The sequence below is a fragment of the Colossoma macropomum genome, unplaced genomic scaffold, assembly GCF_904425465.1.
Source record: "Colossoma macropomum unplaced genomic scaffold, Colossoma_macropomum, whole genome shotgun sequence".
Classification (NCBI taxonomy): domain Eukaryota; kingdom Metazoa; phylum Chordata; class Actinopteri; order Characiformes; family Serrasalmidae; genus Colossoma; species Colossoma macropomum.
In genome coordinates, this window is record NW_023494807.1 from 26,381,029 (window position 1) to 26,396,023 (window position 14,995).

Consider the following 14,995-nt stretch of genomic DNA (forward strand, 5'->3'; position numbering starts at 1 on the left):
TTGACTTTGCAAAATGATGAGCATCGTTTATTTCCCTGCAGTTAGTAAGCACAGTTATTGCTATTGTTAGGCTGCATATTTAATTAGGCTTTCGTCCTTGTATACAAGAATGACAGATTACACTTTGTTAAAGTCTAAACATCGCATTGATTTGAATATCCCTTATTATTTCAGGCCCCACTGAGTGAAGAGGATTATCAGAAGGCATTTATGTGAAATCAAAGGATGTCTCATTCATCTTTGTGCCCATTTGAAATTCAGTAAGTCCCAAATTTGACTAAAACGACCTTGTTTTATTGAACGGAGGCTGCTAATTAATCAAATCAAGGCTTTTCCTCATGGAATTACACAAAACATCATAAATCTTATGCTGCTTTTCATTTCTTTCCATTTAATAATGTCTATGGAGTTGCCAGGGTGAAATTTTTGGACTTACTGAATTTATAGGTCTGCATGATTCGTTGTAGTTGCCAAAGATGAATCTTCATCCACAGCTTTCAGTTGCATAAATCAAACATTAATATACCATGTTGCTAACAAAGACATATTACTAATATCACAAGCAGTTCATTTTAATTAAAGGCCCAGCACAGTATTTTACCTTTCTTACTCAAAACATTACATTACCAGGAAGTCTCTGATTATACAGCACAACATTTATTGTGTGCTGGGGAGTCCCTGAACAAGGGGTGCCCAATCCTGGTTCTGGAGATCTACCACCCTGCACAGCTTAGTTCCAGCTTTAATCAAAACACACCTCATCCAGTTAATGAAGGCCTTCAGGAGCATCTGAATATTAGAGCCAGGTGTGTTGGGTTTCTCTCCAGGGTGGTAGATCTCCCAGACCAGCCGTGAGTCTCAACTCAGGGGCTGCGTCCTTGGGAGGCTGCATTTGAAGGCTGATTGCGTCACAGCAGTGCAACTAGACTGTCCCATTTCAAAGCCTCCTTCATATGCGGCCAAGAAATATGTCCTTCTTTTCCACGGCAACGAAGGATCCAACGGGTTAATCCTTCGCCAGCCGACATATCCTAAGGTTCATTGCAAGCCGGCGAGGATTCGAGAACATGGCGGCATCAACAAAGGAGCGAATGGTGGCTGAAGAGTACACTCTTAAATATAAGTTAAATATATATAAATATAAGTATTGGGTTTAAACTGAGGCGAATGGTGAACGATACAAATGTAAAAAAAAAAAAATAATAATAATAATAATTAAAAAAAAAAAATCTCATCAGTAGCCGGCGGTAAAGAATCTCCAGCTCTAATAAATGAAAAAATAAACAACTAAAATCAAAGTTTCGGGCTCCATCTCTAAAGAACTTTAAAAGAAGTTGACAGGAGCGGCGTTTTGTGGTGCAGCGGTAAGGGCAGGAACAGCAGTGCTGTGACGCACACAGAAAATCCGCTGTAGAGCTGAGCGTCTCATTTCGTTTCAGCCTCTGCAGGTCTAAGCAGCCTTCGAAGAACACGCCTTTGTAGACCGTGTCCTTCGAAGGATCCAGCCCCTGAATTGGGACACACTGCAGGATTGAGCACCCATGGCCTAAAGTAATTTCTGAAGTTTTAAAATATCATTACACTGCCCCATAACCACTGTTTTGAAATTACACTTTATTTGGTGTAAACTAATCGGCTACATCAAATTACAGACTAACTTACTGTATATTCATTCAACTATGAAATCAACTCACCCTCCCACACTCCACACGCAACTAGTACAAAATAGCACACGTTTTCAAATGCTCAGTTTCCGGTTATAAGAGGGAGAATGGTCACTCTCTGCATTCAGTTCCACATAATGAGACCAAAATGGCCCAAATTTCTCTCTAGGGATCATGTACGAGAGTGTGTAGTGTGTAGAGAGCCTTTTACTGCAGACTCATTTAAAAATTGAGCTCAGCACAGCTCGGGATTTGCCAGCTGACTCAAGCTGAATCAAACAGCTTTCCTGATACCTGCTGTTACTGCAGGTAACATGGAAGACATGTTTCTTTTTTTTTTTCTTTTGAATAATATTGGTCATGGCTCATAATCAGCCAGTGTGCCGACAAACCTTCAGTTAACAACAAAGAAAGTCATCTGTCGTACTGATTGCACATACGATGTTACAGATTAAAAACAGTGTTCATATTATTTTATTATTATTTTTGGTACAAGATACGGCTACTCCTACTGACTAAATTATTCAGAAATTCCTGACCAACAAGCTGATGGAGGGTATAAGTTAACTAGATAACACAACTGTAGAATCTGACCCTAAATAGACACTGCTGCTACAAGGCTGGGAAGATTTTTAGGTTGAGGTTCAAGTTTGTAGGGTTGGCTTAGTGGCAGGTAGTTCCCTGCACTGTGTTTGAGGATAGTGAGTAAGAACTGTGCTGCTACATTTGATGCAGAGTCTATAAATGAAGAGGTTCTAATGAATATGCTATTCACTGAGCTCTGCGCCCACATGGCAAAATGGTAAAAGGTGACACAGAAAAGGGAAATACGAAACACCCATTTAGGGTCATTTTTAGGAAAAATTTAGTAATTGGAATATATGAAATTGTCTATAAAATATTTATTATTGAAAGATGTTAAAAACAACTGTGCTGGGCCTTAAAGCACTAAACAGTTTCAGTACCTGATCACAGAGTCTTTGGCCTAGCTAATTTATGATCCATTCAGGTTCTACTTTGTCTATTTAAAGGTTAACCATTGTTTAGGGTTGTCAATCAGTATTTTGTCCACCTGGTTTTGGGTAATGCCCCGAGAAAGCATTTTCGGCACAATGTTCTTTAGGATGTGGGAGTAGCCATGGCCACCGTACTTGGTCAGACGGTTCTTGGTGTGGACGTCATGAGCGATGACAAGTTTGTCCTCATAGCCCTCTTTGATTAGGTACGCCAGCCTAAAAGAGTCACACAAAATGCTCAAATCAGTGTACACATACATACATACATACACACACACACACACACACACACATATATATCTGATCAACTCGTAACAGCGCAACACACACTAACTCACCACCACCACGTCAGTGTTACTGCAGTACTGAGAATGATCCACCATCCTAATAACAATTATTACAAAATTCAAATGAAATGCATTTCCACTGGTCCGCATCTATGAGTTATATTGCCTTAAATCATTTGTTCTCTGGCTTGTTTTCACCACGACCTCCTCCATCTGGACTCTCCACTTGAAATAGTCTAGATGCAATCTTATCTGCAAAGGGCCATTGTGGCTGCAGAAGCACATCTGATTCTAAGCATTTAATCAGTTGGTCTCAGTAAGCACTCAAACTGCTAGCCATCCGGTGAGAGACTTTCATTTTTGTTCAGTTTAATTTTTTTTCTGCAACCATCTGCGATACCCAAAGTGAACCCCATGAGAACCACTGTATTAAACAACAGTGGCAAACATCTCAGGAATACATTAGATAACTGCGGCTATTATTTACAGTAATATTTAAATGTGCTAGTGGGTTAAATCTTTGTTTCATACATAATGTATAAAACAGGATGTATGAAGGTTTTTTGCACCTGAAGACCCCAACTTACACAATATAGACGAGATTAAGAAACTATTCATAACTAATGTCCAAGGATAATGCCAATGTAATATCTTAAATTAAAGGCATGTGTGAGTCCTGATGTTCATATTTCATAATAACTTTTCCTTTAATTTCAAACACCTTGTGTGTTCTTACATGGTTTAATACCATGATGTCATGAAACCATATTAGGTTAATGTACTGTGTCAAACCGTATCAAACCTACTTATTACTATGAAGTTTACACAGTTCCTATACACTGGGTGCTTGTGTTCACAGACTCTCTATAATTGGTCTAAATCTGTTAATTTTGTCCTTTTTTATGATCCATTGTCACTCAGTGTTCAAGAAGTACTGACTAGAGGTCTGCGCATGACTTTTTTTGTTCCAGCTCCCGCAGGATTTCATCCCGCTCCCACCTGCTCCCACAGAAAATTGGAATCATTTGTCCCGCTCCCGCCCGCGTAGTTCCGTCAAGGCAAACTGACATCCAATATCTGACATAGTCTGTTCACAAATACATTATTCTCTGCTGAAATAACAGGGCAATCATGGTCATCAGGCACACTGTGAAGTATCTTCACAAAATGCCATTTATTCCCAGTAAACACAAAGCAGGAATTAAACCACAGAACAGTTATTTTTGGTGTTTTGCTGGGCAGATGTGGCTGTTGGGAGATTCTGCCAACTCTGTATGCTACGAGAATTTGCATGTTGCTCACATGATCAGCTGCTTCGCTACTCTTTAAAATGTCTTTATTTGTTTGAACTGTTTCACTGTTTCATTTCTTATTGTTTATATATATGTTTTAGTGATCATTCTACTTTATTGAGGCTATTCATTATTTTGCAGGATTTCTCTTCATGCATGCTTCGGCCCACTCCTGCCTGCAGTGGGCTGGTCTCCCACCCGCTCCGGCACTGAAAATTAGTCCCGCCTTGCAAGATTGTACACTTCTAGTGCTGACCACTGCCATGATAAACTCAAAAAAGTGTGTTGTAACATAATTTGACAATAACTACCGTATATCAACATACGTATTACCCATCCATAGGAGCAGACACAGGACAGTCTAACAACAACAACAACAACAACAACATCAATAATAATAATAATAGTAATAGTAATAATAATAATAAAAAGCAATACAGCAAAATGGAAAATGCTGGCCAAAATCAAAATTCAATACACACTTTTTTATTTGTTCCCTTGAATGAAATGTACTAAACAAAAAATCAAGGTAAGAAAGAAAATACACTTGTATTATTGATAAACAGTAATAAAACTAAACATGTCTGCACTGACCACTGCAGGAACCGGAAGGACAAACAGTGTTTTTAATCCATTTTTCTCATTTATCACTCAAAATGATTTTTTATTTTAACCATTTGTAGTAGACCTATTTAATCTCTTGTTTACTTCAGCCAAAATGTTCAGCCTTCTTTTAATCTTGCAGCTGAAAACTGAAAGTGCCATTTCTGACCACTTTTTTCCGAAATGATTTGCTGGCCAAAATTTAAATGCACCCATAATAATGAATGAACATGTTAATGTCCACCGTCAAAATATTGTTAGTGCATATTCTGAGCAATTTGCTGACTATTCAACTGAATGATGTGGACATACATTAAACCCCTTATGTCGTTTTTGATACTCACGCTTGAATCCTCTGGCTGTCACTCGGCATGTCTACCTTTGTGTTGAAGACATAGTTCAGCATTTCTGTGCCAAAGAGGTCATATTCAATGTAGCTTCCCAGTTTCGCAAACTCCAGCAGCTCAGCAGCATCAAATATGGTCCTGAGAAAATAAAACATTGAAAAGAAAATGTGTGGATAAACAGCAACTAGACAACTAAAACACTGCTTGCTTAAGAGCACTCTAGATTTTATCACCTGCAGACAACTAAATGAGGACAACAAGAGATTGTTTAGAGTTAGTTTTTTGTTTTTTTGATCATTAATTCACATCATCTAGTTCTGGAATGGTTTGTCACAGAGCTGCATGATATGGACAAAATAATAGTACTGCAATGAACAGAGAGTTATTTTGGGGCAATCCAACACTCATGGTCATCACAAACATGGGGTCAGTTCACAGGCAATAACAGTGAAAGCAAATTCATAGTAACAACCAGGAACAAAACAATGGTCAGCAAAACAGAAAATACAGAACAAGAAAAAGGAACACAGCTTTGTATTTCTGTTTTAAGTAATTTCACCCACTCTTCCTTACAGTTCAGCGATATTCCTCGGACGTCTTGCATGCGCAGGATTTTTAAGATCTCCCCACTGATTTTCAATAATATTCTGAGGCGACTGTGGGGGTCACTCCAAAATCTTCAGCTTGCAATTTCTGCTATACTTCATGGTGGATTTTGAGGTATGTTTTGGACGACTGTCCTGTTGTAGAAGCCAGACAATTTCTTGACTATAGTGTCATTTCGCCTTCCAGAATTTGCTGAAATTTAGTGAAATTCAGTCTTCTGTGCAATATTTCCTGTCTACCACTGGCTGTCACACAACCCTAAAGTATAACAGATCCACTCTCAACTTAACAGTTGGCAAGGTGTTCTTTTCATCACATGCGGCTCTTTGTTTCCTCTAAACACACCTTCCATGCTCTTGTTTCAAAAGATTTTCTGGTTGATCTGGATGTTGTTTTGCATGCTTCAGGCACTGCCTTTTGTGATAAAGTCGCAAGCAAGGTGTTCTTCTGGTGAATCTTCCCTGTTGATCGTATTTGTGCAAGCAATGCTGCACACAGGAAGGCTGCACACTTCCCCACAGGTCATTTACCATCATATGGGGGTTTTGCTTTGCCTAGCCAGCATTTGAGCAGTTCTATTTGGCCATGGCTACACAAACTCTTGCACACAACTGAATGAAAGGAAGCTGGGGCCCATGCACACAGAACTCCCTGCCCCGCATCGCCTGGCCCCGAAGCACAAACCAGCAGGCAGGCTCTAACCATACTGAAGCACGGTCAAGACAGGCAGAATGGTGGCATCGTCCAGCAAAAGGGTTCAGAATGGAGGCAGGGGGACAGGTGCGGATGGCAACTGTGCCCATGTGGAAGGAACCGCAGACAACTGTGCCCAAGCAGATGGGACAGCAGGCAAATGGGCAGGAACTGGGTCAGGGCGAGGGCCACGGAAAGCCTAGGTCAGCAGCAGGGCCCAGCTTGAGGACTGAGTCAATGCAAAGGAGGCTATCTGAATGGGAAGCAGCCTGAGCATTAAACTGGAAGGCCGGCTGTAGAGTAAGCAACTGTTCCAAGACTGGAACAGGGAACTGGGGGGCTTGCAGAGAAGCAAGTTTGAGGTTGCTCTGTTGTGGTGGACTCCAGACCCACTGTATCACCAACGGACAGCTCAGTAACACAGTGATGTAGTGAGTGATGTAGTCCTCCCAAAAAGTTCTTTGGGATTTTCCTCCAGCAGAGGGTCAAAAGCGAACCACAAGAGGTTCTAGAACTGGGAAAGTGAGCCTCACTCTGAAAAGCCCACATATAAGCCACCTACTCCTAGGCAGGTCCTCGCAGCAACAAAAAAAAGAAATCTGAGCATCCTCGAAGTGTAACGACATACAGCACTGGATCAAACAGAGCTGGCATTCACTCATAAACACCCGACAACTCTCAGGCTCCCCGTCAAACATCCTGGGGATATGAAGCAGTGAGGAACCAGGCTGGGTTGTGGCATGAGGGGGGCACTACTTACTGCATCTGTTTGGCAAAGTCTTCTGTAATGAAGGGGAAGTTGAAGCAGGGCATGTGCCTAGCTTTATTCAGGGCAAACCAACACTCCTAGTCATCATAAACAGGGGTCAGTTCACAAGAAGCGAACAACAGTGAAAACAAATCCATAATAACAAACAGAAACAAAGCAAGAATCAGCAAAACAGAAAATACTTCAGAACAGAAACAAGAAACACAGCTCAGAATTCAGTAAACAAACCAGAGATTTGCAAGCAGCAGCCAGATTTGCTCATATTTCCAAGTATGTATACACAGCCAAGGATGCACGGTTGCCTGAGAAGGCAGAGACAGCGCTAAATTGCTTTTACCCCAAATATGTTAGACTGATGTTAGTTACATTCACAAACAGTTAAACACATTTCTTTGACAAACTAATATGTTGGCACATTGTCCACTGAAGAGGAATGAACACTTCTAGAGGATGACAAGTCCCATCAGCATCCAGTGTTACCAGTTGGCTATAGCATTGGCTCATTAGGCAGTGTCTGTTTTGTTATTCATCAGACACAAAATGCCTGCGGATTTCCCTTGACTATTTTTGTAAAATAAAACAAATAAGTTTTAAAATGTATTCATCTGCATGATGCTGAATTTGAGTGAAACACCAGTGCTGTCACCTAAAAAAACGAGGCAGTGTACATGAATTTTAGCCGAAATCTTTCTTTCGTTTTTTTTTTTCGGCATTGCTTTTTTCCATTTAATCAGATATCCGATCCTGAACTCTAACTCGGACACTCGAATATCAAAATTAGTCGGAAAGCACATCTCAATATTAGACATGTTTGATTTCAGGCTTAAAACTTTAGGATAAACTGTGAAATCCTATTTTTCTTATTTATTTTTCTTGTACATATCTGCAGATGCTGATACATAAACACTTGCAAAATGCAGAAATTGTGACTACTGGATTAGCATTACAAAGAAAATACATAATTTATTTCTATGTGGTTACAAAAAAAATAATAAAATGCAGATATTTTAGGCCAACATTGCCTAAACATTCTGCTCTTTTCAGAGTATAATATATGCTTCATAAAATACCTGTCCGAAATGTTGGTCAAATCTAAACAGCTGTCTGAAGCTGATATTTATTTTTTAAGCAAACATCACTGATCGATACATCAACATGATTCCAAAATCATCATGCAGCACCAGTGATAACGACAAACAAACATTACACTGCGCAGGCCCACTTCCTCACCTGTCTATATGAGACATGACAGTTTTGGAGACATCTCCTCCAGCCTCCTGGAGGATACGGAGGACCTCTTTGGGGGCAGTGTTGTTCCGACCTGGGTGGATGATGACTGGACAGCCTAGCTGAGTCTGGGCATGGGCAGCTGCGCGAAGGACCTTTTTTTCACTGTCTGTGATTGGCCAGCTGGTGCCGATCTCCCCAATCACGCCACAGCGAATATCAGTGCCATCCGCCCCATGCAGCACCTCATTCACTATAACATCAGTGAGCTTTAATGGACAAAAAACAAAAAAATCATGTAAGACTGCCCTAGTGAAAAACGATTACAAGCATATCACACGGCTGCTATGCTGCAGTGACACTGTGCCATAAAAAAAGTGGTTTCAGGGGTACATGTAATGATGTTGGGACCCCAGGCACAGACAGCAATGGGGCCCTCCTAAAATTCTGTATTTCAGTCTCACTTTTAATAATAACTGTGTTGATGTAATACATTTTCCTAATGTAAAAATTACACAGACATTTGAATCCACTACATTTAAAGCATCAATCTCATGAACCTCAGACTTATTATTCAGTTAACAATAAAGAAGACTTACTGTTCCATTATTTAGGAACTAGTATGAAACACTCGGTAACCACTATTCGGTAATTACTTTGAATCTACTATAAAAGTAGTTGTGAACTGAATTGTGGGCCACATACAAAACCTTAGTTAATACTGTGTAGCACAAAATAATTACACAGACATGGGTTTGTGCTTTGTTACTATTTGGTTAAGTCAAAATAATCAGCAGATTACTTGATCACTAACATAATTGAAAGTGACTCATTTGCATTTTTATGACAGTATTCACTCTTGTGTGCTGTGTGCAATTGCCTAACATAGCTTATTGCCCTATTTGACCTGTCCATTTATGCATTTGGTGCATTTACAGTGAGGCTGCAGTGATTTCGATACATCGAAAAACTGAAAAATAAAGTTTCAAACTTGAAAACTGTATCGCCAATACGTCTATCTTTCTTTAGAGGGTTTCTCATTTGCCGTCTTATGCGAAAACCACCTGTCAACTATCAAAACTAGACATTCAAACTCTCTATTTTTAGGTAAGGTTTTAGAAAAAGTTGTTTTCAAATAATTAAATGTGTACCTAGTAACATATAAATTATTTGAGAAATTTCCATAAGGTTTTCATTCTAATCAAAGTACTGAGACAGCACTGATCGGTCTTGTGAATGACCTCAGGCTCAGCGCTAAATGCACAAAGTCCTTCTATTCTGGTCTTATTGGAGATTCCGAAACAGAAATAGTAAGATTCTAATCCACTATCTTGAATAATGGGTAGGCCTTTCAAACACGGTTTTTAAATTAAATGTAATGAATAGACAGTTCCTGGTTTCCCTGGGAAATCATTAATCAAAACATTTCTTGTGGAGTTCTACAGAGTTCAGTTTTAGGGCCTTTGCTTTTCTCTTCATATATGGTACCTTTCGGTAATGCCATAAAGAAACATGACATCAATTTTCATAACTAGGCTGATTTCCAATCCCATCACCCTTGTTTAGACAGAACTATACTGACTACCTGTATGTTTTAGAATTGACTGCTCTTGATAGTTGATTTTTAAATTAGCTCCTGCATACCTCACAGAATATCGGTCAGTTTGTGTTCCAGCATGCAATTTTATATCTGCAGATACTGACCTTCAGCAAATATATTTTATAAGGCAGTCAACCTTTTAAGAAACGTTTGAAAACATCTTTAATTGAGCTCCTAATTACGCATCTATCCGTTTTTATTTACCTTTAATCTGATCTACATCATTGCTTCAAGTGATTTTAAATTATAGGGTGTTTAAAAAAGATTCATCTGATTTCAAAGCACCTTATTTTTACAACTGTGAGGCACCTAGGAACCAATCACATACCAACTGAAAGAGGGTGTCATAGAGTTGCTGACTGTCACCGGAAGATGGCTCCCTTCAGTCTGTGAGGAGATGGAGACCCCTGAGCAAAAAGCGTTTTGGGTTCTCCATTTCAATAAGAGTGAATCCGTCATAACTGTACAGTGTGATTTTCGTGGGCAATAAACTTCTAACAGCTCGTTGGTTCCACAACACTGGATGATCTCCGAAATCGCACTGAAAGAGCTGTGAGTATAGTGACACCCGAGATGCTCAATCGAGTATGGGATGCATTTGACTATGGTGTTGATGTTGTCCATACAGCTGGAGAAGGTTCATATTGAGTACTTGTGAAATTACATAATAAACTGCTCATTTAAACCATTTACAGTTTACTGCATTGTTCTGTAATGACTAACAAGTGAAATAAATAATTTTGAAAGCGTATGAATCTTTTCGTATCACCCTGTATTACTTTTAACTTATGATTATTTATATTTTCCACTTATTTTGCTGTTACCAAACTTTAACTATAACAGGAGATATTAAAAACGCTATACAAACTATAAATTAACTATAAATAATTTTATTATTATAATTAGTAGTAGTAAACAATTTTATTATTATTTATTGTGATACTATTATTGTATACAGTAAATTGGGGGGGGTTGTTTAATATGCCTGATTCCACAATAAAAATGACAGGTCCTTTATGATATCAAATCTAAAAATATGTGCATTGTTACATCCCTGATTCACAGTACAATTAACAGACACACCTTCTCTACCGTCATCTTCCTCATCTCTGCCGAGTGAGTGACATCCACGTAGTATCCCGCCCCTGCCACGATGTGCACCTCTGTTTCTTTGGCCAGCTGCCGCAACACGGGCAGATTCCGAGCAATACCTGTAGTGGTGTTCTCCACTATGGTACCCCCTCCAGCCTTTTTGAAGGCCAGCAGCTCCTCCCGCACGGCCTCCGTCTCCTGGGACAGCAGCATGTTCTCCCGGTGGCTGTATGGGTTCTGCTGGATCCAGTGCACGTTCTTCATTTCCATGGGTGCAGTTGTCATGGCCTCTTCCCCTGGAGCCGTAGGGCAGAAGCAGCACTCGTAGCTCATGGTCAGGTGCTCGTGGGTCAGGGTGCGACCCAGCTGGCTCGGATCCACCAGGCCCAGCACTGTCTGGACTTTTCCACTTAGACCGGACATGGCTCTGTAGATGCTGAAAATTAAATAACAGGGACAGCCTATTCAGCATCAATTTTGACTCTTGGCAGGTTTATGCAGCCTAAAATTCAGTCAATCTGTTGCACTCATGGTTAGAACGGCAGAATGGTGCACAGCTTACTGTTGAACTAGTTCAGTTCAGCTCTGTAAACTATAAAAAGACAACACCTGTCTTAATATATTATAAGTCAGCAATTCTCCCAGGTCACTCCGTGAGGGCTGAACTTTGAACTGACCTGAGTAAGCAAAGGACTCTAGTCCAGTTATTCATTTACATAAGAACAGATTCTCGTTCAGTGGAACAATATTTATTGTTATCGCGATAATTTACATCACAATATGCTTTTCTGAACTGTGGATATTGTCAGCGCTTAAAAACACCTCTCAACCGTGTGTAACATTAGAAGATAACATAACTGATCACGTTTAATTGGATTTGATGCAGCACAATGCGAGAAATCAAATCAGTGGGTTCATATTTTTATAGTATTTTTCAAATATGATGCTTCTTTGCATGTTTTGAGTTATCAGATGTCGGAAAAAATAAATATTGTGACATACTGTGCATTGTTACAATCTTCCTGAAGTACTGTGATACTACATTTTGCCATATAGCATTCACCATAAGTCGAACATTATGCTTACATATATGCAATAGACTAAGTTACATTCATTTAATAACAAAAACTATCAACAGAAAGCAACATATGAAGCTAAAGGCAGCCTTAAAGTCCATGTCCTGCAGAAAGTATCTCTAGATAATCATTTTAGGCGAGACTGGCTTCTTATTCCCAGTTTTCAGCTCCACCTTAAATGCAGCCGTTACATTCTACCGCCTGTGAGGCGACAGAACGGACCCTCAGCACCATTTAAGGTGGACCGAGAAATAGAAATAAAAAATTGGCGAATAAGAACTACTTCAGATTCATTTCGTATATAAGCAGCAAATAATGCCATCCATGCTTTCCTCCTTCATAAAACACACCAGTTAATAACGCTACATGGAGATGCTAACAGAAATGCAGCATCAACAATATTCAGCTCAGCTCAGCAACAGTGCAGGCGCTGCAACAACAAAACTAACAGGCTACATTTTGAGCAAAGTCTTAGTTTTTAAAAGCATATAAAAGGGACAGTAAACCTGTCAAACCGGCAGCAAAAACTCCTCTTTGGTCTCCGATGTGTTTGGTTTGCGAGCGGAGAACAGAAGCCAGTAAATTTATGAGAGCAACGGTCAACAGGTCGCGCGACTTCAGCACAGAAATATCGCGAGACTTACATATTTCCCTAATTTCCTGAACTCGTCACGATAATACAAAATGTATTTTAGTACTCTAGTTGTATTAATATTTGATTGGATTTAAGTCAGTATAGTTACATTTAACTTTTGAAATTATTTCAACCAATATGTAACCACAAAATAACGTCTTCACAACGTGGCCCAATCATAACGTCATAAGAAATAAACCCAGAAAATGTTTGATCGATTTTAATTTAATTTAATTTAATTTAATTTAATTTAATTTAATCTAGTTTGAAAATCCAATTGATACAGAGCAATATGCAATAATAATAATAATAATAATCATCATCATCATCATCATCTTTGTATTGTATCTTTCATATATGTACTGTAGTAAGTATTTTAGATAGGTTAGAAGACAAAAATATAAAATCATCAAGGACATCAAAGCAAATACAATATAGTAAAAAAAAGTAATATTATAAATATATTAAGAATTAAAGCATAGTATGGATGAAGTAAACAGAGATAATAATAAAAAAAGTCAAATATCCAAATAATTAAATCATTGATCAAAAATTACAGAGCAAGAAAGCTGATCTGAGAACCTATACATACAAACAGAACACAGAAAATTGTGTTGGGAGTCATGAAAGAAAAACTTTTGGTTCCTTAAAGAATGTTTCAGTGCATGATTCTTTTTATTTAATGTTCCATACCACTTTTCAGAGCCAAGAATCATTTAGGAACCTTTATTTTAAGATGATTCAAACAAATATGGAGAAAAACACCAGCAGGTTTCTTATTCTCAATAGACAAGAGATAATGACAGACAGACAGACAGACACACAGGCAGATAGACAGACAGACAGAAAGATATATTTGGACGAATCGCTGTCCAGTAGCTAATTAAGCTATAAAAACGCTTTCTCTGTGTGAATGTGATGTAATGAGCGGTGACAGGTCCCAGGGACTCGTCTGAGCAGGGATGTGATTCCCTCCATGTAGAAAATTAGCTGGAGACAGAGCAGGAATGAGCCTATTCATTAGTGATGGCCTGCAAATTGTGTCAGGCGGCTTCAATTCTCTCCCCATTTGATACAAAACAAACCCACATAAAAGCGTTCAGCAGTTTTCTCCTCCATCTCAGATTCTTCAAGAAGACTGACCCTTTGATTTTGTACCTTTTTTCTGCAGTCCACACTGGGCCAACTGTCAGATTTGGCCTAATCTTGTACTAATATTCACTGGTATACGTTATGTCTACATGAGGTCACTTTTTAACATGTGAGTTTTTATATGTAATGTTGATGGAAAAATAGGTTTTTCTTTGGAGACGATTTTGCTTTACAACACCCTGCATGTACCTCTTCACCATAAATGGCTTTTAAAAATATGTTTTAGGCCAAAACCTTCTCAAAACTATCATAAAACAATGTCTCAGGCATCAGGCAGCATATTCAGAACCACTTTGTGTGGAAAATTATTCTGAGGAAGCTTTTAGAGGCAGTAACTCTTCAGACGTCTGGTTCCTATCACCACCACTGTGAACAGTTCTGACTAGCAGCGGTGGCACCACACTTCCAAACGTGGTGGGGCAAAACATGGAAAGCTGAGGTTTTTATCTGCGTCTTGGACTCAAAAAGTGGTGGGGCGTCACCACAGTACTTTGATATGTGGTGGGTCAAATGCCCACTCACCACCATGGCCCCAGGGGCCTAGGTTATAACAATGTGATTACAACATATAAAGAAATTTAGCAGTGCAAAACAGCACAATAAATGAACAAATCTACCATAAAGGGTTGTTTATAAACATTTACATTCACCACAAACCAGTCAAATATGAACAAAAATCACAATAACCGGCCAACCTGAATACACTTTGCTTCCTACTTAGAAGTTTTAAAGTGAACACACACACACACACACACACACACACACACACACACACACACACAACAGTGGTATTTCTCTGCTTCCTTTCATTATAGTCGTTGTATTCATATAAAAATATGTGTATGTATCTTTGAAGAAAAAAACAGAACTTTAATACATATAATACTCATTTTATATTAATTTATGGGCTACGTTCATCAGATCATTTGTATTTTAT

At 39.0% G+C, this 14,995-nt stretch overlaps 1 protein-coding gene across 1 annotated transcript; it reads right to left on the reverse strand.

The window, feature by feature from the left end:
- pter (phosphotriesterase related) lies at positions 1-12,888 on the reverse strand. The gene is made up of 5 exons (XM_036555907.1): positions 12,779-12,888; positions 11,188-11,632; positions 8,508-8,773; positions 5,207-5,347; positions 1-2,896 (listed from the first exon to the last, which is right to left on the reverse strand). The coding sequence occupies exons 2-5, from the start codon at positions 11,617-11,619 to the stop codon at positions 2,686-2,688; spliced, it is 1,050 nt and encodes a 349-aa protein (XP_036411800.1). The 5' UTR covers positions 11,620-11,632; positions 12,779-12,888; the 3' UTR covers positions 1-2,685.
- Positions 12,889-14,995: the final 2,107 nt, after the last annotated feature.

What these genes read in the sequence shown, in the direction of transcription:
- pter (XM_036555907.1), bottom strand. Translation starts at nt 11,619, where the DNA reads ATGTCCGGTCTAAGTGGAAAAGTCCAGACAGTGCTGGGCCTGGTGGAT. An exon ending in GGAAGATGACGGTAGAGAAG is followed by an intron (nt 8,774 to 11,187) that starts GTGTGTCTGTTA and finishes TGTCCATTAAAG; the next exon opens with CTCACTGATGTTATAGTGAA. An exon ending in GTCATGTCTCATATAGACAG is followed by an intron (nt 5,348 to 8,507) that starts GTGAGGAAGTGG and finishes TTATTTTCTCAG; the next exon opens with GACCATATTTGATGCTGCTG.